Source organism: Chanos chanos, chromosome 14 (assembly GCF_902362185.1).
Source record: "Chanos chanos chromosome 14, fChaCha1.1, whole genome shotgun sequence".
NCBI classification, from domain to species: Eukaryota; Metazoa; Chordata; class Actinopteri; order Gonorynchiformes; family Chanidae; genus Chanos; species Chanos chanos.
Genome location: NC_044508.1, coordinates 14,023,193 through 14,046,285, shown reverse-complemented (window position 1 = coordinate 14,046,285; position 23,093 = coordinate 14,023,193). Strand labels below are relative to the sequence as shown.

Below are 23,093 nucleotides of genomic sequence, written 5' to 3'. Positions count from 1 at the left end.
TGTGGCCTATAGCCACTATATCTAGGTAGTGTATTTTCTATATGGTGTTGATGGAACAATTTGCATGAATTGTTTTCTATAATCCTAATTGAACCCCCACCCCCCCAAGTATAACCGGTTCTTACTCTTATCAGAATTCCATGTGCCTTTTTTGTATTTGACTTATTGTAATCTGATTTTAATCCAATAAATATGTAACAAATCCTAGTTGTCCACTTGTGTTTTAATCGATTCCTTCAAGTTTCATGATAAAGAGGTTTGAATTGACAGCACCACAGGTATATAAGTTAATAGTATCTCATGTTTTCACATGGGTTGGATTTATTATAAAGACAAAGCGATTGATAAGTTGATTTTGTAGAAAGGAACTCAGTGCATGTAAATACAGATTTATCTGTACAGAGAGTGTAACAAAAGGCTCTTAAAAACAAACAGTACAGTATTTACACTGCTACACGAGGAATGAGGTGAACTCTCACCATGTAGCCCAGTTAAGTCCAAAAAGAAAGAAAGAAAAAAAAACAAAAAAAGTAAGGCCAAGAAAAACCCTCAGTACAATCGGTTGGTCCTCAAAGTCTCTCTATTTTTTTTTGCCCATAGAATTGATTGTCTTAAGGTTTTTTGTTTGTTTGTTTTTTAAATATCTCCATCCTAAACAAAAGCTAAGTGTCCCTTCAGCTGTCCCACCACACCTTTAGCTGGTTATGGTTCTGTGCTGTGGTCCCTATTTTTCTTTTCTCCTTTCCTTTTTTACTGTTTTGCCCTATGCGGTTGCTGTAGTGCCGTTTCTCCTGGAGACGCTGTCGAACGGCAAACCCATCTCCCTGTCCTCCACTTCTTCTGTCACATCCTCATGCAGCAGTTCATAAGAAGTGTGTCCGTTAGGAGTGGGTCCGTTCCGCTCTTCCTTCCTGATGGAGACGGCTAGCGTCGCCAGGCTGACGTTCACATCCTTGAAGGCGTGGAGCAGGAAGATCCCGACGATAATGGTGACAAAACCGCTCAGCGTCCCGATGATGTCGTCAGAGCCCATATGCTCCCACTCCTTGAACAAAATGGCGGAGCAGGTGAGCACGGACGTGGTGAAGAAGACGTAGTAGATTGGGGTGACTAGCGAGGTGTTGAAGATGTCCAGGGCTTTGTTCAGGTAGTTAATCTGCGTGCTGACGCAGGCTATCAGGCTAAACAGTAGAACCCAGGCTAACGGATTCCTGATCACGGGTTTCCCAGAGATGGCCTCTTTTATGGTGATGCCCAGCCCCTTTACGCAGGACACGGACAAAGCACCAATCACGGAGCAGATGGTGATGTATACCAGGATGTTGGTCTGGCCGTGCCGTGGGCCCACCACAAAGATGAAGATAAGGGCTACGATGATGATGATGGTGGCAAACACCATAAAGCCTGGCAGAGAGATGGGGAAAGACAAAGGAAATCAGTAGTCCATCTCACACACTTATCTTTCATTTACAATGACTTCAGAACCTTCTCCAATTCTGACTGTCCAGACTGGGCATGTGTTCACCTAATACTGGTCCGGTAAATGCCCTTTCTTCGTAATGGTTATAAACTGGTTCAAGTTATTCTTATACATTTCCATGATAATGGCCATATATGACTGCAATTTGAATCTATTTAAAATATGCATTACGTTAAATAGAGATTTCCCGTTGAAGAGCCAATATACATGCACCCTATATTTTTGATTAAAAAAAATCAGTTAAATAAGAATGAAATAAACAGACATGCCAAAAAACTAAAGATACTGACAATATCATGCATGATGCATATGACCTACTTTATTCATTTTTTTTTTCCCTATGGTGTGACAACCTTGATGCAATCACCTGACATCATATAGCCTCAGACAGCTCACTATCAATGGAGCGTGCTATTTTTTTTTTTTTCCATGATGAATTGTCTCTCGCTGAAATGTTTTAACACTTGGTGACTGAACGGAAAACTTTTCGAGGTGGAGCTTCATCCTACAGTCATTATACTTGCATTCCTTTCTACACCTCTGTTGAAGACGTGGCGATGTGTCTTACCTGGGTCGACCAGTTTCTTAGCCATATCTTTCAAGCTGTCTATCTCTTCTTCCTGTGGGGCGTGAATCACCATCGTAGTGGAGCCCAGTATACTCAGCAGACAGCCAAGCTTCCCATGCAAGTTCAACCTCTCCGTCAAGAAGTATGAGGAAAGAACAGCACTGTGACAAAACACACGAACGTAGTGTTTAGTCTGTTTATGATAGATTCACCATGACATGATCGCAAGTAATAGGAAAATTCAAAGACATCAGAACAATCATACTCGCTGTAAAAAAAAAAAATATATGCGCACAGGACTCTAACACAGAAGGAAACCACATAGTGGCTTTGATGACTTTTTTTTTTCTCTCTGCAAATTGGTTTAATGACGTTTTGTTCTCACATCAAGGCCATGTGATACGGCCAAGCTCTATGTTTGACAGGCCATGCATGCAAAAGAGGTTAGTGTCAGGGTTAATGTTCAGGGCCGCTGCTGAATTGGCAATGACATTTTAGACTCCTGGATGGAGTGACATACCTGACGAGCACGCTCAGAGCTCCCAGCGGGGTGACCAGGGTTGCTGGGGCAAAAGCGTACGCTGCAAAATTGGCAGCCTCTCCAGCCCCCACTGCAGAAACACATACAACAGCAACTTCAATCAAACCAAGCCATGAAACAGCAATGACCATCAAGTACGTGTGTGTGTGAGAGAGAGAGAGAGAGAGAGAGAGAGAGAGAGAGAGAGAGAGACAGAGAGACGAGAAGAGAAGAAAAGAGAGAAAGAGAGCATAATCCATTTTTTTTTTTTTTTAATTTGAAGTGTACATCATGTTACATCACTTCACAACATGAAGTTAAGTTCAATTTACTCTGGAGCATTTCCACTGTGAGGGAAAGAAAACAAACCTTTGTCATATCTTGAATTAGGTAGATAATATTACATATTACTCACTTGACAATAGCCCAGCCCACCAAAGCCATTCTTTTAGGTATGCGTGACCTCCTTGTCCTGGGGACCGAAAACATGTCGTATTTAATGACTCACAATAGGCACGATAAAATTAGACAATAAGAATAAGGTTGGTTGGTTTTAAGAACTACGTCACAGGTACTTCAGCACATTGTGGAGAAATATCACAAGCAAATATATTACACCTTTTGAAACTGAACTTTGTCAGTTAACATTACAGTTCACCTGCTTCATATATCAGAGTAAAGTTCATAATTCTGAAACATGTTGTAAAAGGACACAGTGAAAAAGAAAAAACTCATAATTCTTTTGCCGTTCCCTTGTGTGACTAGCTGAAAAAGGAGTGTCTCTCTCTTGCTCTCTTTCTAAACACTTACACCTACTCCTCCCCTACCAGCTTGACTTCTCACTGAGGATTTTCAAGTTTCACTGTAGCATAACAGCGATCTTTACAACAGAGGATATCAAAAACAGAAAATAATACAATGTGAAGACGCATAAATTTAGGAAAAGACGAACCTGCTCTCATGGAACCTTTTTTAGCCAGTCGAAGAAGCCCTTTCTTCTTGAGAATGAAACTGCCACCGATGAATATGCTGGAGCTGACGGCAAGTGAAAGCCCGATGTAGAAATCATATTTCCCTCTGTCCTGACCCATAATGTCGAGGCTATCCGTCACATTGATGACTGTACAGAGAAGATGCTGACCGGTACGGCAGTCCTGACCAACCGCAGTGCCTTAATGAAGAGAACCACGGTACAACGTTAAGTATTGATTAAGTGATGAAAGCTACCGTTTTCGCACCGTTTAAATACTCTGTCGGTTGAAGGAAAAAACGCTTCCAAAAAAAATCCATACCTTACCATTCTGAAAGGACACGTTGCAGACATTACAACTCATAAGTTCTTCGGTTTCGTTCATTATAAGAACAGTAAGAACTGTGCTCACACTGACTGCTGTCTGTCAAAGACTGACGCTCTCAAAGTTGACTTGATTTACAGCATAGTAGCAAATCCAGGAAGTGAGTCGCAATCCTGCTATGCAGTTGTAGCGACGAAACGCACTTAGATGACATATGTCTATTTATGAGTCAACTATAAGATTACCTCACCTCACCGGCAAGCTTTGTGATTGTGGAAAGAACAGGAATATGGAAAGTTGACGACCTTTGCTATCAGCATTAAATTTGTAGTAATCACAGCGCTTAACACAGGCTTGTTAAGTCCATAGTTATTGATTTGTCAAGCTTTTCACGGTAGGAATCAACAAGAATTATATGTATTAAACAGGGGACTATTTGCTTCTACTGTCTGTTAAAATGTTATCATCCAATAGACCATGGGCCGTCGGTGTGGCCAGTGGAATTACAAGATAACATACAGTCTGACAAGAGAGAGAAAGTTATCTGGTTAAGCAAGTTATGACTCCACGCTGTATTCAGGTTAAACAGCGTGAACGTCCAAAAGATGGGTGTACCAGTCGTTGTTTTTTTATTTAGACAGTTTGGATACATTACTTTCCATTCAACTTAACAAAGCTAACATAGCATCTTCAGTTAGCCTGCTATCCGACATACCCAACGAGTTAGCCGGTAGGCTAAATGGCCATCCTGCCTTTGCTGTGAGACAGCTATCTTAGCTGGACACCTTGTGCAGCTAACGCAATGCTAGCCAGCTAATCAGCTATGCTATGCTAGCTACGATGTAGTGACCATAAAAACACATTCGAAATAAACAGCTAACATACGTGTGCTGGAGCGGCACATTATGTAAACATACCTGATATTATCCCTGTGGTTAATCGAGGGTGCCGGTCAGATTAATAGTATCAAGAAGAATGCTCTTTTACATTTTGTATATAGCATAGTTTCCTTCTTGACGGGAAGGTTGATGTAACCCTCCCAAGCAGTGAAAGGGCAATCCAGTGCGCAAGACGAAAAATTACGGTACCATTGGCTGATGTCATATGACGTACTCATGTGAACATTGCCCTCGTTTGGGTATTTTGGAATAAAATAAATATTGTACCTTCTCAACAGGGTCATTGTTTTTTTTTTTTTACTGTGTCAAAGCATAGCAGGCACGTTCTCACTTATGCGTACAGGTTCTCAAAGAAAAATGAGCAGGAAGCAAAAGAGCAAACCAAACAAAAACACTCTTGTGACGTACGGGCGTGGATGTATCGTACGCCAGGTACAGTTTTAAAGGTGTGGAGTTATCTCAGTATGTAAACAGTACAAAATATGAGACATGGCAGTAGCGAACAAAACTAAGCAAATAATGTGTCCGTATCTTTGGCAGGAATGGTCATCCCCTTCTGCTAGTCATTTACACGCAGTATCACCCCGAAATAGACACTGTTGCATAGACTAAGTTGTAATATTTCTGCCTTGCTTACTCTGGTTGTATCAGATATGACTTATTCATAATAATTTACTCCAATAACATTTTTAGCAAAGAGATAACAAGCAAATATACTGCAATACATTGCCAAGATAGAATTCTCAGTTACTAGTTAACAGAAAATGAACAGAAAAACGCATTTTAAAACGAGAATAATTACTTTGATGCCGGTGGCTGGATCCAACTGGACGAGTGACACTTCACTGCATACCAAAGTCCAATGGGTAGATATGAGTCCTGTTAGCTGGGTGGAATTTGAAAGGCAAACCACGCCCACTGACTTGTTAGTCTCCTGGTATAGAATTACTCTTAATAATTTAAGTGACCACCCGTTTGTCTAAGAGTTATATCACGGTCTTATGTCTCAAGTGACAATTTCTTTGGTTCACATGACAGTGCGATGCCTTTAATTGCAACGGTCACTTTCATGGAAGTACAGTAAACAGAACAACTTTAACCGTTTGCTGATTAAACAGAGTTTGAGGTGGGGTGAACGTGCTTTGCACTATATATATATAAAATAATAATAATAATATGCATGTATGCATGATATATTGTGAATGCAGTAAGACTGCTGTTTTGCATGTGTAAAGTGTACATATAAACAGTGGATCTGGGCCAAAGAGTTTTCCCACAAAGAAAAAATGCTGATATTCTACTTCTGACTCAATAACAATGTGGCTGGGTGACTTGAGCAAACATCAGAAATCAGTGCAAGGCAGGCAGGACATGATGTAGGTAAACAGCATATGCCTCAGGGCTTACAACAGTGTGCTTGCCAAGAAGAGAGAGCAGCATGATGCAATGAAAACAGACACCAATGCCTCCACCTAAACATGTCTCTAAATGTAAGTATCAAATAAGAAAATAACCCAAACAAATGCATACATGATCTGGGGCAAAGGCAAAACTGGCAGTGTTGTACATTTTATACTTGACACTTGAACAAGATCATCTGCTAAAATTACAACCAGTTGTCTTAACACTTTTCCAGCTATGAAGGTTATTCGTATATTTGCATTTACTTTCATCTGTGTGTTTGACATTAGAATGGAAAAGATGAATGAAAAACATCTTCATAAGTACTTCACAGTCACATTAAAGTCATGAACCGCTTAAAAAGAACAAAAGCCTAACAGTGGATTCCAGGTAAGCAGGCTGCAAGTGGTTCCATTTCCAGTTCTAAATCCCTTTCGACACCTGTATTTTCTCAGGCAACACCAACAAAAGGACAAAAGGAGAGGTTAGCAACAATACAATTATTTGAATTAATCAGTTAAGTGATCTGGCACACAATATCACTGTTGACTAGTGTTACCAGCCTTTGTAGACAGTAAAAAGATATCAACCCTACTAATTCTCAGAGATGTGTCACTAATCCTTTTTCGTTGCCAGTTTGGTTTGTTTCCAGGTGAGTAAAGCTTCTTGGGATATTCGTAATAATGCAACTCCTACAGCTACAGTGGTGAATCCACAGAGAATACCTAAGCAGTCCACAACACCCAGTGCTGTCCACTCCTTGAACAAAACGGCAGAGGCCAGTATGACAGTGGAATTAAAAGTCACATAGTAGATTGCTTCAAACATGTTGGAGCTGAAGTTCTCCAAAGCTTTGTTGATGAAAGTGAACTGAATGAGGATACTAACTGCAAGAGTTCCCAGTAATCCCAGAAAGAGGTAGAGTGCTCTGATGTCAGTATGGGGCCCACCAAAGGCATCCTGTGCTGCCAGTCCAAGCCCTTTACTACTGGGCACCGTGAAGCTCCCCAGCAGGGAACAGATACCCACATACACCATGATGTTGGATGAGCCGTAGGCTGGAGCGAGCCAGCCAATCAATATAATCAGTAGTAACACCACCACTGAAATGTAGATCAAGGACACTGCAAAACAGAAAAAAAGACCTGACTAATAAAAAAAAATCCATTGTTTTGATGCAAAATAAGCTGCAGCTGTAATTTTAGTTGTTTATATGTATACTTCTTTTACAAATTATATGTCAGTAAACTTTCATGTTAAGAGCAATTCCGGTTTACTACATGTATGTTTTATAACTTTAGTAGCTGCATACATAAGTAATGACTGATCTCAGTAAGTATTGTTCAGTTCCTGTTCTAAGGTTTCATAAGACTTAGTTCATTTGAATCACATAGATTGGTGGTAAAGAATGGAAATGTCACATGAAGTGGGTTAGCCACAGCTAGAGCTGAGATATACAGCAGGAAAACATCAACTGTCGTAATGGTTTTGTGTGACCATAGGGTCAAGTCATACCTGAATCCATCAGCCTCTCTTCCAGTACAACTCTTGACGTCACATTCTCAGACTTTGGAGCATGAACAATGAGCACCACAGAACCACAGCAGCACAACACACAGCCCAGTTTCCCCAGTATGTTCAGCTGCTCCTTCAGAACATAGGAAGCCAGGACAGCCCTGGGAGACAGGAAAATAGCACTATTATGTAATGGCACACACAGAAACAAGAGTAACCAGCTTGGTATAAGTGTAATAACTACAACTGTGAACCAATAGGAACTTAACAGTTGTTTAATTTCTAACCAGACTGTATATTCAGTTTTTTAACCAAAAACAAACTTTGAGGTAGCTTAATGCAGAAATATTAATAGGACAATAAAATGACCAACACAGAATGTGAATAGGTACATTTACCCAAAAAGGACGCCGAGGGCTCCGAGTGGTGTAATTACAGTTGCAGGAGCTGAATTGTATGCGATGAAATTGCCTATCTGGCCCACAATCACTGTTTAGATGATATTAAATCATCTTTAAACGTTTATCCAAAAATTGTCTTTATTTAAAACAAACATTAACATTTTTGCTTTGAAAATGTGCACATCTATAATATAATTTTGAAACTAAACGTAAGATGAATTCCAAGGTAAGATCGAGACTGAACTAACTTGCAAGTGTACCACTCCACCACACACAGTCTGCCAAGTATGAAGCACCTACAAAAATTCAGTTAGTTAGGTTTACATGAGCAACATTCAGCATCGGCATACACACAAACGAGGAACTTACAGTGTAATAATGCAGTCCACAATCGAATTAATAAATGCACAATTCAGAGACGAAGAACATTAGTGGGTTGTTTTTGTAGGAATTCGCATTTATTTATTCTGTTCCACATTAACGCACTAGCTGAAGGAGTCCACGTTCACGGGAAAGTTGTGATCTACCTTTTTCACGGGCACGTAAAATTCCCTTCTTTTGAAGCACAAATGTAGATCCATTAATAAAGCTAGATACGACAGCTATCCCAATACCAACAATAGGTAAATCGTGCTGGATGGCTCCTGTCATTGTAGCTGGCAGATTTTTCCCGCTGCCCGATTTTCAAGGAAGTACGAAAGTCCGGAAGTCCTTAATGCGTTCTTGCTGATTAGGTTTAGAGCAAAGTGCATAAACGGCTTACTCCATCAGTGAGAGTTATGCTTAGCCTACAGGGAATCTTTGCAAAAACACACTTCAATATAATTATCAGAAGAATAGGCTAACCCTTAATCTGTCATGAAAACACTACGCGCATGTTCCCTGTGCTGTAAAATGTTTACACGTGAGCCAGATCGGACTTCCGGACTTGAAGTTTCTCTTTACAAGAACGCCGCCATCCGTAAGGAAAGAGAATGCGTTTGCTTTATCACAACTTCTGCCAGCAGAGGGTGTCCTTGTATACATAATTGATGCAGAAGACGCATTGAGGTAATCTCTGGGTGGGCTCGTTAGATACGGCCCTGAAGGTCCTGAGTCCTGCTGATTTTTAGTCCATATCTCAGATCAAGAAATTAATTTGAACTACATAGACAGGTTTGCACACTCTTCAGTCAATCAGAAACCACGGTGTTTGGGTGCGATGAAAAGCAGCAGGAATCCTGTTTCAGAGGATTTAAAATATCTAAGTGGGCGGAGGTCACAGGGATAAAATTATTCTGTCTATGCAAATATATAAAAAGTATATCGTCCTTTGTAATTTTAATATAATCTGTTCGTAACCTGTTGGTGAAATTAGCGAAGTTATGGACTGTTAGATACAATTGCTTCAGTATATCATGATCACTATCTTCATGTCGCTCTAATTTCAAAGGCAGTCACTCTATAGTTCCACAACAAGTAAAACAGACTATCTCAGTGTGTTTAAGAATTACGGCAACAATGTCTGGCAATAATATTTCTTGAAAAATTATTTTTAAAAATTATCAATAGACCTTCCATGTGTTTCTGTCAGTCTATTGGTTATTTCGCTGTCCCACCCAAAAGAAAACGCAATTAAAGTACGTCATCTGTTTCCATGCTGAATCTCTTTGGCTACAAGACATGTCAATCAATGTGCAACATGGCGGACATTAAAATGCAGCAAAGCTTGTGACTATAGCGAAGGAACTGGAATAGAAGAAGATAAGCGTTAAGGTAAAAACAGACTGTATTCTAACGTAGGCAACAAGTAGGTGGAAATGCTCTTAATGCTGGTAACATGCGCGTGATTACTGCTTCACAGCAACGAGAATGTAGTTTGTGTTCAGTGTTGTAAAATGTCCTAGCTCAGAGCTGCTTAGCCTATGGTAGCCAGCGAGAAGCAGCTCAGTTATAGACAGCTTGGCTGCAGCACTCTCATCAACACGACAAGCTGATGGTTGAATAACCTTTGTAAATTAAGTTATTTGTTATGTTCCCTACTTTGATATATCACCATCTTTCAGCTGTGGCTAATGGGATGGCTGTCTACGCCACGCCAACACCCCAGTTTATTTTATTAAATAATTTCACGTAATAGACACCTTATGCCAGTGATACGAAGCTGCGAATTGATAACTAGCTGGACAAATCAAATCTTTCTCAGGTGACATGGCATTCTTTAGCATTTAATGTTTAATGCAACTAAGTCAATATGCAGTTATTTGTTACGGGATTAGCTGTGGCAGTCAGTTGTCAAATTAGTGCCTAAGCAACCAGTTCAAATTTAACATGCTATATCATGGTAGCTTGTTAGCCAACCTTTCGAAAGGTCTTGGGAGTATCGATACTCATATGTTTGTTGTTACGCCAAATCAGTTGCATGGTCTTTGTCCATGTATAGAATAGGTCATATGCAGTGTTTTTACATTTGATACACTTTATATTCCGGTTGACCAACACCATGGTCAGGGGGGTCATACCGAATTGTCGGCTTTGCCCTGATGTTCGTAGTGCGCACGGGTAGAAATGAGAGAATAAGATGTGTCAGTAGGTTAACTCGGTGTGTGTGTGTGTGAAGGACAGGCTGCAGTTGCAGCCTGGAGAGAGGAAGGATGCCCTCTCCGTCGTTTTCCTTGGATGCCCAGTTGAGGTTCCATGACAAATGGCTGAAGATAGATTTACAGGTAAGCAGACTTAACCCCCCCCCCCCCCCCCCCCCCCCTACATACAGCTGTTTAACCATCCACTTTTGATGCTTTCATACACAGCTTTTCAGATTTCACATTTACTATGTATCGTACACAATATAATCAAAATCCTGTCCACTGTGTCTTTCAATATGATCTATGGAAAGCAGTTGTTCTCTTTCATCTGATATATGAATACAAGCTGTCAAGGATTGTGCTGTTTGAGGCAATCTGTTGTAAGTGTCAGGTTCCTAAGAAAGATGTTGAAGCTCAACATTAGTGATTTTTTATACTAGCCTTCATATCTTTTATTTTTCTCTGAGCTTTATATATTTTTGTGTGTGTTTAACAAGTGAACTTATTCTGTTATGTAAGTGAGGCTATTCTCACCTGACATCAGCACAGACTGAATGTGTTTTCTGGCAATGATGTAACTGTCATCCACTGACTTTTGCACTTTTCTTGATTTCCTGGCCTTTGTTCTTCAAATGACATCACAGGGTGTCTTAAAAGTTTCTGAAGAGTTGCTCATGAGATACAAATGCTCAGAAATGGTTGAGGGTTTCCCTTTTGATTTTGAGGGACGGTTACCACGGTGATGTAGAGCAGCCAGTTTTCTTGCTCTTGTTTGCCGAGCTGTCACGCTTCTTGTTTGTCAGCAAACAAACGGCTCTTTATCTGGCCACTTGTTGACGAACCAGCTGATGTTTTCAAAATCCTGCTCTTTTTATCTGTCAAAACAGCTGGAGTAACTGAATGGGTTATCATGTTGGCTGGTATTTGCTAGCTTTTGACTTGTTGATCAGTTTATTTGTTGACTTGGATCTTTTGGATCTCCAATCACACTGAATCTTAAACTGACTGACCTACTCTTAGATTAGTTTGAATGATAATTCTGGTAGGCTGAGTTTAATATAGCCTCATCACTCTGCCATTACTAGATTGCTTTGACTTGCAATGAATGATACCCTGCTGGCTACATCTATCTCTCTGACCATCTCTCACAACCTCTGCATTCATGTTTATTTTCTTCTGTTTGGAAAGAATATCACATGTTCCTGCGTATGTTTTCTCACAGTCATTTGACCTAGTATTGCTCAAGGATTCATATTACTGCCTCTTGCCATAATTAGCTTCTGCTCAACACTGTCTAGTGACAGACTGCATCCATGCCTCTTCACAGCGGTAGTGTGACTGTTGTCGTGTTCAGTTAGCTGTGTCGTTGACATCTGAAACCTCAATCTTGGAAAGCTTGTGTTGGCTTGTTTCTCAGAATCTTGTTTGCCGCTTTTAATTTAACGCATCTGAGTCCTGACATAAGATTGATAAGAGTTTGCCATGGATGTAGTCTTTGGCAATGGCTATTTGGGTTTGGTCATTGTTGGCTTCTGTGGTGTCTGTACAGTTAGCCAGGTATCTCATTTAGGTGGGTAATCTCTGTAAACCTCTTATCAAATGCTGCAATGGTTTGACTGGACAAACTAAATGCTCCTATTTGACCTTTTGTTAGAACATTTATTAACTCTGTGTAACTAAAAATCGTTGTTTCACTAAGTGTCCCTGATTTGAGCTTTTGTATTTTATATCTGCTGATACATTTTTCTCTGTACCTGAATGTTACCGTTGACTGTTAAAGGGAGGGGGTGCTGATTTCAGTATTGAATATGGTATGAAAATAATGATCATTCTGAGAAAGTTGGTGCGTTTTCTTTACAGAGTCGTAATGCTAGTTTTTCAACTAGTGACAGAGTTTGAAACTGCGTTTGTCATAGGTACCATTTGTGGACAAAACCCTGCCCTCGTTTACAAATTGCTTTTAGTCACATTCAGTAGTCGTGATGTCTTAGCTGTTGCTTAGAGACATTCCTCAAGAGAGTCATACTGTATGATCCTTAGGTGAGTTTTGTAATGCTCTTCTGGGATATGAAGCTGTGTGAAGCCTGTATACATTACATGCTATGAAACTTTGTATTGAAGATTTTGTCGTGGTTGTTGTGAAACCTTGTTTTGAACTTTAACGCCTGTGTCGACGGAAGGGACTGTCGTCCTCGCCAGACGCAGAACGTCTGTGTGACACATACGACTCTGTTTACAGCTCTCCAAGAAGAAGATCCTGAGGGTTGAATTTTTCATATTTCCTGCTGTAGTCTTCTGTAATCTTTTTTTTTTTTTTTTTTTAATTTCCCCTAATTTATGGATTTGTTATGGTTTCCAAGTAATATGTAAAATTTCTAGCGTTGTAAAAATACATATTTATATATGTTGTGTTGTGTCTTCTGCAGCGTGCATTTTCACCAGAGGGACTAAGTGAGATGTGGAATGAAATGGTAAAAGATGAAGAGATTGTCTTTGATGGAGAAGAGTCAGCTAACCCAGGTAAAAAAAACAAAACAAACGAAAACTATGTTTCCAACAAGTCTTGACCAGCATACCATTAATCCGAAGAGGCACATGACTATTAAACATGCTGGTGATTGAATGTGGTTTTTTTTATGGTCTTCTCTCTCAGAGGACTGCGCCGATTGCCTTGGCACTCAAAAGAAAGATGAGACCAGTGACAAAGAGAAGAAAGAGGAAGAGGAGTCATCGTCCACATCTGTCCATCACTCCATCATTGAGACGTGGGATTGGGGGAGACAGCCAGGTGGGTGGAGCTACCAGTTTGTCTAACATCTGAAGTGCTGGGACAGAAATTGCTGAACAGAGGCTGTTGTGGTGGGTCTGTAACCATCTCTAGTGTGTACTGGTGCCACAAGCAGGTCATTAACTCTCACTGCCTTGAGCAGACAAGTGTCCTGTAGCTGCTTTGAACGTCAAAGAAAAAACTTGAGCATTGTCAACGTGGTGGTCATTTTACATCGGGAGAGAAACAGCTCGCTCAGCTAGTTTTGAGTTCCAGAATCAATCGGCCCTTAGCCAAAGCTTATCGGGGTTGTTAGTTGTTTTCCTCTGGGGTTTCGAACATCTCAGCTGTGATGGTTTTTAACAAGTGATCTTTCAACAGATGTTTTGATTTTGAGTTTGACATTTCAGATATTTTAGCTTCAGAAACAGTTTCGCGGGGCAGTGATCAGTGTACCAGTGTAGTTTGCTGTGGTACTGCCAGAGAGCTGTGGTTACAGACACTCGTGTGCTATAGCCACAGCACTTTCCACCTGACGTCTGCCCCTTTCCAGTCAGAGCTCAATGTTCCAGTCTGGCCCTGTAACGTTAGAGTGCAGATGGATTTGCGGCATCTAAATGCGGCCAAGTATTCAGCACTGAAAGGGCCTTGTCCACATGCCGGGTCCTGCTTCCACACCAGACACTGTGGTTTTTTTTTTTTTTTTTTCCCCCCCTCCCTCAGACTGTTGGCACATGAGGTGCTCTAGCGTGTGTGTGTGTGTTTGGAGGGGGGGTTGTCATTGACATGTCATGTTTACTCCCGTGTGAAGAGTGGGGTCAGTTATTTTTTTAACCCCGGTCTTTAACATGGGGGGCCAGTTATTTTTACCCACCCCTGCTGAGAAGCCACTGCTCCGCCGCAGGTCCCGTGCTGGCAGGGGGCTGTGGGTGTGGCCACCGAGTGTTTTGTGGAGATAAGACTGTGCTTATGGTGCAGCGTATACCACCTGCTCCACTAGAACAACTCTCCTCAACTCTCTGAACCCGCAAGAGAGGGTTTTCCACACGGCAATAACAGTCATTTGCTAGTTGTGTTTGTTAAGCACGCAAAGCAAAAGGGAGAAAAGGACAGAAAAGAAGACAGACTGGACACTCCTTGAATTTTTTTTTTCTTAATGTCCACCGTGAGAAATATGTCAAACATGTGTGATGAACCAAGTAACCCTCTCTTCCTCAGCATTCTGAATAAACCCCTCTTGACAGGGACTTCATAAAACTCCTCTCACCCACTAGGAGAAGGCGTGAACATAAATCAGTGTTTGTTTGTACACAGTGTCCCCTCGCTCCGGAGAGACAAGCGCGTTCTGTTTCCAAGAGTGCTTAAACGTAGTTAGTCGGCCGGCCAAATTGCGACGGAGAGAGACGCGGGAGCCGTTTGCCAGAGTTCGGCGCCGTGAGCTGCTCCGCCGTGGAGCCCGGCGCTGTACTCCGGCGTGCCCGAGGGCTGGGCGGCCTGACTTAGACGCGGCTTAAGTGGATTTCATAGTGACTATTCTGGCCCATCCTGCCTCTGTTAACGTGCCTTCACACAAGATCACACTAAGTCTCTAAGTATTCCAGACAAAAGACAAATACAGGCGAGGCTCTCTCAGCTTTGATGCCTTGCTCTTGAGGGACAGACGGTGACCTGAATGTTACCTTTTTTTTTTTTTCTTTTTTTTTTAAAGCGTGTTTAATTCATAAATCCGATGGTGGTGTAAGCTTTTTTATTTATTTTTTTTGGTGATCTTCAAAGGCTGCGTTCAAATAAGAGACAGACGCGCTGTTATACTTGGCTCCACTATTAGCCCTGCTCCAGTATTAGTGCATCTTTTTCTTGGTGTATAGTAATTAATTAAAGTATCAGAAAATTCCTTTTTTAAAACATGTTCCGGGCTGGTCACGTTAACCGTGTGTGTGTGTGTGTGTATAGATGAGACAGAGCTGAAGGACTGTCTGATGGTGTTGGTGGATGACCAGCAAAAGCTGTCTGCACAGACGGCCAAGAGCACATTGTCTGCTCAGCGTCTGAGCCGCCGTCTGGTGATTTTGGAGCGCTACCTCATCTCCCTCACTCACAGCATGGCAGAGGAAAAATACAAGGTCCGCTGGAAGAGCCCCCCCACGCCACCACAACCCAGCACTGATAACAAGAGGTATGCCATGAAGAGGGGAGAGGATGGGAGGTGTGGAGTATGTATGGGATGGTAGTCCGTTTACATGTCAGGTCAGAATAATGAATGGAGGTGAATGCCTGGAATGCCCATCCTGACAATAATTTACTGCATACTGCTGTGTTTACAAAACAAGATCCCTTGTTTGACTCTTTCTCTGTGTGTGTGTGTGTGTGTGTGTGTGTGTGTGTGTGTGTGTGTGTGTGTACAGCTCTCGTCCAGTCAGTAAAGGTGTGGAGGGTTTGGCCAGGGTTGGCTCCAGAGCCGCCCTTTCCTTCGCATTTGCTTTCCTCCGCAGAGCGTGGAGATCAGGTGAGTGTGTGTGTGTGTGTGTGTCTTTTCACCTCAACCTTCATTCAGACACTCTATCTCTCTCTTTGTCTGTCTCTCTCTCTCTCTCTCTCTCTCTCTCTCTCTCTCTCTCTCTCTCTCTCTCTCTCTCTGGGACTAATGATCTAAGCCTTACATTAAGCTGTTATGAAGCCTGATTTGAACTGAGAAGGTCACAGAAGTTAGTGTGTGTGTGTGTGTGTGTATGTGTATGTATGCGTGTGCGTGTGCGTGTGTGTTACCTAACAGGGATCTTACTCTGTAATCCCTTTGTAGTTGTGAGAGGCCTTTTACCACACACACACACACACACACACACACACACACACACACACACATGCACACACACAGAGTAACTCTGAGTGCATGTGTAGTTTGGTGTGTAGTAGTGCTGAGAGAAAGCAGCAAGCGGACAGTGTGGAGGGCTCTTGTTTAACAGCACTGTAATACGAGCTACACATACAGTTCCCTGTTCAAATCCTAAGCCCAGAGTTCACTGAGACCACACCACACCTCACACAGAGAGCGTGAGAGAGAGAGAGAGAGAGATGGGTCAATGGGAGGATAGGGGTAGGGAAAGAGAACAAGCTGGGTAGAAATGGGAGAAACAGGGGGAGCTGGGTGAGAGGGAGGAAAAATATCAGATGGCAGATTTCAGAAAAGCATAGGGCTGACATTGAGAGGTTATGGTTTGTGAAATAAGCACTGGTTTGGTCATGATGACCTCTCCTCAGTGCTGTGTTACGTGACGGTTGGTGGTTGTGTTCTGTGCGGTAGGCGACGATGCAGACCTGTGCAGTGAACTGCTGCAGGAGTCTCTGGATGCCCTGCGAGCTCTCCCAGAAGCCACTCTGTTTGACGAGGGCAGCACGTCGTCTGTCTGGCTGGAGGTGGTGGAGAGAGCTACCAAATTCCTCAGGTTAACTCACCTGCCGCATTTCCTTTACTGCAAAGTCCAACCTGAAAACCTTTTACACCTTAAATATGACTGAACCATCGCGACACTGACAGAGCTTAAATTCGTACCGTTCAGATTTAAGGTCTAAAGCAGTAAGGTTGGCATTTAAACGTGTGTATCTGTTTTTTGTTCCTCTGTGTTTGGAACAGTGATGTGCACTCCAGTGCCAAAGGTCCAACCAACATTCCCCTGCAGGACCAGCACTTGGCCCTGGCCATCCTACTCGAACTGGCCGTACAGAGAGGCACTCTTAGGTAGGAGCCACTGCTTTTAACTCATTCCCAATATTAAGCACTTAATCCTATAGTCCTCCACCACAAATATAGAACTCAACAGTCATATTCGTACTCTGTGGTTCTAAATGGGATCCCCTCCACCTTAGCTCTGTAAATAAACCTATATATAGTGTGTAAGTAACTAAGTTAAATGTGTGTGTGTGTGTGTGTGTGTTGTGCAGTCAGTTGCTGTCGGCGGTGCTGCTGTTGTTGAGGCTGTGGGATAACGGTATGCGAGAGATGGATAACGAACGGTCCACGCAGGGCACCAGCGCCCCCCTCCTGCCCCTCCTTCAGCGCTTCCAGAACATTCACAGCAGCAAGGAGGAGCCCGTACCAGAGGAGGAGATGGAGGTAATGACTGTGGGTGCCATTGTCTTCAGTCAGACAGGAGAGAATGAGAGAAAGGCACCTGCTGGACAGGAGCGTCACAGTGTACTCAGGACCTGAGATTTGAAAGCCAGACAGTATTGGACTACAGAGGGTTTTTAAGCCAGTATAGATGCCGCTGTTACACGTTGCCTGTCAGAGTTGCAGGTAAATTATTAAGATTCTTTGACTAATGCTGCTGCGTCCTTCTCTCTGTGCGCCACAGATTCTGTCTGCCCCCCTGACCCCGAACGAGAGTTTTCTGCGCTACCTGACCCTTCCCCAGGACAACGACCTCGCCATAGACCTGCGTCAGACCGCCGTGGTCATCATGGCCCACCTGGATCGGCTGGCGGTCCCCTGCAGCCCCCCTCAGTGCAGTTCTCCCACCTCAAACAAGGTAGAGCACTCTGCATGACCCCTCCCTTAAACAGACACACTCGCATGACGAGGCTTCGTCATAAGGCTGATGTAAGAATGTCACAGTTACTATAGTAGGCATTACGAACTCCCATAACGACTTATGTCTCTGTCTGCATTCGCTGTCTTCTGCTCATTTCTGTTTACGCCATACTCCATACCAGCCCGTAATCTCATGCCATACTCCATACCAGCCCGTAATCTCATGCCGTACTCCATATCAGCCCGTAATCTCATGCTGTACTCCATACCAGCCCGTAATCTCATGCCGTACTCCATACCAGCCCGTAATCTCATGCCGTACTCCATACCAGCCCGTAATCTCATGCCGTACTCCATACCAGCCCGTAATCTCATGCCATACTCTATACCAGCCCGTAATCTCATGCCATACTCCATACCAGCCCATAATCTCCTGCCATACTCCATACCAGCCCGTAATCTCATGCTGTACTCCATACCAGCCTGTAATCTCATGCCGTACTCCATACCAGCCCGTGATCTCATGCCGTACTCCATACCAGCCCGTGATCTCATGCCGTACTCCATACCAGCCCGTAATCTCATGCCATACTCCATACCAGCCCATAATCTCCTGCCATACTCCATACCAGCCCGTAATCTCATGCTGTACTCCATACCAGCCTGTAATCTCATGCCGTACTCCATACCAGCCCGTGATCTCATGCCATACTCCATACCAGCCCGTAATCTCATGCCATACTCCATACCAGCCCGTAATCTCATGCCATACTCCATACCAGCCCATAATCTCCTGCCATACTCCATACCAGCCCGTAATCTCATGCTGTACTCCATACCAGCCTGTAATCTCATGCCGTACTCCATACCAGCCCGTGATCTCATGCCAAAAAGAGTCAGAAGCTTCCAACCCTCTGATGCTGTTTTTTTTTTAATCTGTCTTGAATTATTTAAAAAACAACAACAACAACAACATGTAAAAACACCCTGAGCCAGACGCACTAGGTGCCTGATGTTCTGGTTTATTCTTTGAGGCCCTAAAGATCATGTTCTCTGCTCTTGGGTGGTAAACTCCACTAACTGTGCTTTCTCTATGCTGCTGTGTTGGAGGACCAGGGCAATGTGCAGGTAATTGACCTCCTCTCTCTCTCTCTCTCTCTCTCTCTCTCTCTCTCTCTCTCTCGCTCTCTCTCTCATTATCCATACAACCCCTAAAACTCTTTGTCTGGCTGTCCTATACACTGCTCTTTCCTTACACCAGTCCAGGCCAACCACTCAGATTTAAGTCTAGATTTAAGATGATGAAATAAAAGACTTATGTTGTTGGTGAGTTTACTCTGGAGCTGTAGAGATAGAGTACAGTCATGAGGCTGATGGTTGGAGGAGCCTAAGACTGGAGGTCCTGGAGAAACAGAACCATAGACTGCTGTAGTCAGAGTGATTCTCTACTGAAATTAGGTCCCTCTGCTGCACAAAAACACTCTCCATCCCCAGACTGCCCCAGGGGAATCTCTACTTTCAGTCTTTTAATGTGTGGGTGGGACTGAAACTGCACAACAGAATTAATCCATTTCTCTTGATTGAGCGTCTGTTCTCCATCTGCCTCACGGCAGTAGCAATTGTAATATTTCCTAACTGCAGTACAACAACAATGAGAGTTAACATTCGAAAAGTTATTGATATTAATATTGGTTTGGCCAACCTGTCTTTTTACCCAGAAAGCAAATTTTCTCCTGTCGTGATTGATAAGAGTCTGAGCTGTAAAATATGAATGAGTGTAAACAGTAACTGATGCTGGTGTCGTCTGCGAACAATAACGAAGCACTTCTGTATCCTCTTCTTTCTGGCCGTGTTGCCTGCTAACGACAGTCAAAGTTTGGCTTTTGTAAAGAAAGAAAAGAAAAACAGTTTTATGTAACCGTGCCACTGGAATTTTGATCCTGCGGCGTGTTGCGTAATGTCCAGCTTTCTCTAACTCCTGCTATAGAGATGGTTAAAGCTTTTTGATTTACTTATTTTTTTTAAGCGCAAAAATCCCCCACAAAGAACCAATCTGCTCCTTAAAGGAGAAACTGAACTTGTTCAGCCAGCCATTTGTGGCTGTTGGTTCAAGCGTGGTTATGCACCGAGATGGTGCCCTTGGCTGTAATGTTGTATAACCCTCTGAAGATTATATTTCCTGCAAGAAGAGTCTGTTTATTATTGGTTAGCATCAAAGGAAGTACCATATTTGGACATACATTCTTTCTATTTTCTCCCAGTATGGGAAAGGCTTCTTTTTTTTACTGGTTGGAAGAAACCAGAAATATGAATATCATATCTTAGCATGGCTGTTTGGCCTAGGTCCATGCATTAGGCTAATACCTGTTCAGGTGTCTACAGATTAGTACTTTAAAGAAATATTCCCCCTTTTTAAATGATGTTGCTTTCTTTCAGGGCACTCTGCAGGAGGTGATTGGCTGGGGTCTGCTTGGCTGGAAGCCCTACGCTAACCTGAATGGACCCATCCAATGCAAAGCCCTGGCCAACCTGGGCGTCACTCAGATCGTCTGCTCTGAGAAGGCCTTCCTTATCCTCACCATCACTGGAGCCGTCTACATGCAAAACTACAAAAGCACTACATTGGTCAGTCTCTTTCTCAGAAAGTTCTTAAATTGGATTCCAAAGCTAAGGACCTTACTTGTATAGCTGTAACCATTGACTTTATATTGCGGTAATGAATCCTGTGCACGCTGGGGAGCTGTTGCACACTGTAGCTTTAGAACATTGCTGAAAGGTGAGGAGGGGATTACATTTGGTTCAGTGTTAGTTAGGCTCTCTCTTTTCTCAGGCTCCAGTGCTGGTCCACGCTCTATCCTCGAGAAAGATCGTGAAGCTGGCAGCTCATCCAGATGGGCAGCACTATCTGGCCCTGTCATCCAATGGGGAGGTGTTTTCCTGGGGCTGCGGGGACGGTGGACGCCTGGGCCACGGAGACACCACGTAAGAGCTTATGCTGCTTTTGTATCAACTATAAACCAGCCATGGTCTGCCTATGCCACCGCAATCCCATGGTTATCACAGCCCATCTGTTTCATGCTGTGTCCGGACTGAAAGCCGTATATGAGCTTCATCGAGATTCTGATTATTATATATATATATATATACACACACACATACACATACACATATATGTACACATACATTGTTTTGTGTAGTCCACACAATGTTTTTTATATGTTTTAAATGTCGATTCATGTGGCTATGGATGTCAAACATGGGTGTCTTGAACGGGGTATGTTTTCTTTCTCTGTTTGCAGGTATCTGGAAGAGCCCACCATGATAGCGGGGTTCTCAGGGAAGCAGGCCGGGAAACACGTGGTCCACGTTGCCTGTGGGAGTACCTACAGCGCAGCCATCACTGCAGATGGAGAGCTCTACACCTGGGGCAGAGGCAATTACGGCCGACTAGGACACGGTAACCTCACTGACTCAAGAGGACTGTAGCGCTACAGGGCTAATTAAAAGGGCACACCCTGCTTACAAGTGCTTTGAGGGTACTGCTCTAGAATGTTTTGGTGCTGATTGGCTGGCTGATTGGATTGCCTTGTGATTGACAGGCTCCAGCGAGGACCAGACCACGCCCATGCTGGTGACTGCTCTGAAGGGGCTGAAAGTGGTGGATGTGGCCTGTGGCAGTGGAGACGCTCAGACTCTGGCGGTGACAGAAAATGGTACAAACTACACACCACGACCCTCAGGACAGGAAAATGGATTTAACCGGCGTTTTAAATGGAATTTTTAAAAAAAAAAGAAAAAGGGAAAAAGAAATACGCTCTTTGTTTAGAGTGTTTTTTTTAATCTCTTGAATCATGCCAGACAGGCATTAAAGTATGCTCCACTGTCCCTTTTCTTGCAGATCACTGTTCGTGTGTAATGAAGATGTCTTTGTCGTGCGTTTAATCTTATTGTGTATTTTGGACTCCTGTGCTCTGCAGGCCAGGTGTGGTCCTGGGGTGATGGTGATTATGGTAAACTGGGTCGTGGTGGGAGTGATGGTTGTAAAACTCCTAAACTGGTGGAGAAGCTGCAGGATCTGGACATTGTGAAGGTGTGCTGTGGGAGCCAGTTCTCAGTGGCGTTGACTAAAGACGGACAGGTGTACACCTGGGGGAAAGGTGACAACCAACGGCTGGGCCATGGAACAGATGAACATGTCCGCTATCCCAAACTGCTGGACAGCCTGCAGGGTAAGCACCAATGCAAGCACAGTCTAATCTGTAATAATCTGTAGTATTTACCACACATTTTTACCGTTCTCAAAGTGAATAAAATGATGATGAGTGAGTTGTTGGTTAAACCCTCCTTCTCCTTTCTTCTCTCTCTCTCTCTCTCTCTCTCTTTCTCTCTCTCAGGGAAAAAGGTGGTGGATATCGCAGTAGGCTCCACGCACTGTTTGGCGCTGACGGAGGACGGGGAGGTGCACAGCTGGGGCAGTAATGACAAGCTGCAGCACTTTGACACGCTCTTCTCCAATAAGAAACAGCCCAAAGCATTGCCTGGCCTCAATGCCAAACACATCATGGGCATTTCCTGTGGCCCTGGACAGGTAGCTGTCTGTCCGTCTGTGCGCGCGCGTGTGTGTGTCTTATCTGACTCTTCTCTCTCTCTCTCTCTCTCTCTCTCTTATGGGACTCTCTTTGGAATCTTGCATGCTCATTGTATTTGGAGCTGTGTGTGTGTGTGTGTGTGTGTGTTATTCTGTCTCGTCGCCATGGTACATCTGTGCGTTTTGCGACCCTCTCGCTCTAATCTGTACCCCCTCTGACCGTCTCTGGGCAGAGTTTTGCCTGGTCATCGTGCTCGGCGTGGTCGGTCGGCCAGCGGGTGCCCTTTGTGGTGGACGTGTGTCCGATGACGTTCGAGCAGTTGGACCTGCTGCTGAGGCAGGTGAGCGAGGGGATGGACGGAAGCTCCGACTGGCCCCCTCCACAGGAGAAGGAGTGCATGGTGGTGGCCGCCCTCAACCTGCTCCGACTACAGGTCAGAGGTTCATCTAGAATGGATGGGGTAGACCTTCGACGGGTCTGACGACTGATTGATTGACTGATTTTTTTTCCACTTGCTTTACGCTGTCTGGCTTATTGAACGACTGAGCTCAGTGAACTTTTTTGTA

General features: G+C 43.4%; 3 protein-coding genes across 4 annotated transcripts in view; 1 reads left to right on the top strand and 2 right to left on the bottom strand.

Moving 5' to 3' along the window:
* Positions 1–263: 263 nt before the first annotated feature.
* nipa2 (NIPA magnesium transporter 2) lies at positions 264–5,601 on the bottom strand. 2 transcript variants are annotated; one of them, XM_030791903.1, is made up of 6 exons: positions 5,565–5,601; positions 3,521–3,739; positions 2,984–3,040; positions 2,569–2,659; positions 2,049–2,209; positions 264–1,404 (listed from the first exon to the last, which is right to left on the bottom strand). In XM_030791903.1, exons 2-6 carry the CDS (start codon positions 3,657–3,659, stop codon positions 764–766), a joined length of 1,089 nt encoding a protein of 362 aa, XP_030647763.1. In that variant the 5' UTR covers positions 3,660–3,739; positions 5,565–5,601; the 3' UTR covers positions 264–763. The 2 variants fall into 2 exon arrangements, with proteins under 2 accessions (XP_030647763.1, XP_030647762.1); XM_030791902.1 differs by lacking the exon at positions 5,565–5,601 and adding an exon at positions 4,781–4,880.
* Positions 5,602–6,778: 1,177 nt separating this feature from the next.
* On the bottom strand, positions 6,779–8,730 carry nipa1 (NIPA magnesium transporter 1). Its single transcript, XM_030791087.1, has 5 exons — positions 8,607–8,730; positions 8,328–8,375; positions 8,077–8,167; positions 7,679–7,839; positions 6,779–7,287 (listed from the first exon to the last, which is right to left on the bottom strand). The coding sequence occupies exons 1-5, from the start codon at positions 8,728–8,730 to the stop codon at positions 6,779–6,781; spliced, it is 933 nt and encodes a 310-aa protein (XP_030646947.1).
* Positions 8,731–9,771: 1,041 nt separating this feature from the next.
* The window catches only part of herc2 (HECT and RLD domain containing E3 ubiquitin protein ligase 2), a 46,256-nt gene continuing 32,934 nt past the window's right edge, over positions 9,772–23,093 (top strand). Inside the window, exons 1-17 of the mRNA XM_030792050.1 lie at positions 9,772–9,834; positions 10,684–10,784; positions 13,070–13,192; positions 13,299–13,431; positions 15,364–15,586; positions 15,816–15,916; positions 16,712–16,853; positions 17,042–17,146; positions 17,350–17,521; positions 17,763–17,936; positions 20,375–20,563; positions 20,769–20,920; positions 21,238–21,395; positions 21,538–21,651; positions 21,916–22,167; positions 22,333–22,526; positions 22,760–22,960. Of these exons, the coding sequence (XP_030647910.1) occupies positions 10,713–10,784; positions 13,070–13,192; positions 13,299–13,431; positions 15,364–15,586; positions 15,816–15,916; positions 16,712–16,853; positions 17,042–17,146; positions 17,350–17,521; positions 17,763–17,936; positions 20,375–20,563; positions 20,769–20,920; positions 21,238–21,395; positions 21,538–21,651; positions 21,916–22,167; positions 22,333–22,526; positions 22,760–22,960 (2,505 nt within the window). The 5' untranslated portion in view covers positions 9,772–9,834; positions 10,684–10,712. The remainder of the gene's footprint in view (positions 9,835–10,683; positions 10,785–13,069; positions 13,193–13,298; positions 13,432–15,363; positions 15,587–15,815; positions 15,917–16,711; positions 16,854–17,041; positions 17,147–17,349; positions 17,522–17,762; positions 17,937–20,374; positions 20,564–20,768; positions 20,921–21,237; positions 21,396–21,537; positions 21,652–21,915; positions 22,168–22,332; positions 22,527–22,759; positions 22,961–23,093) is intronic.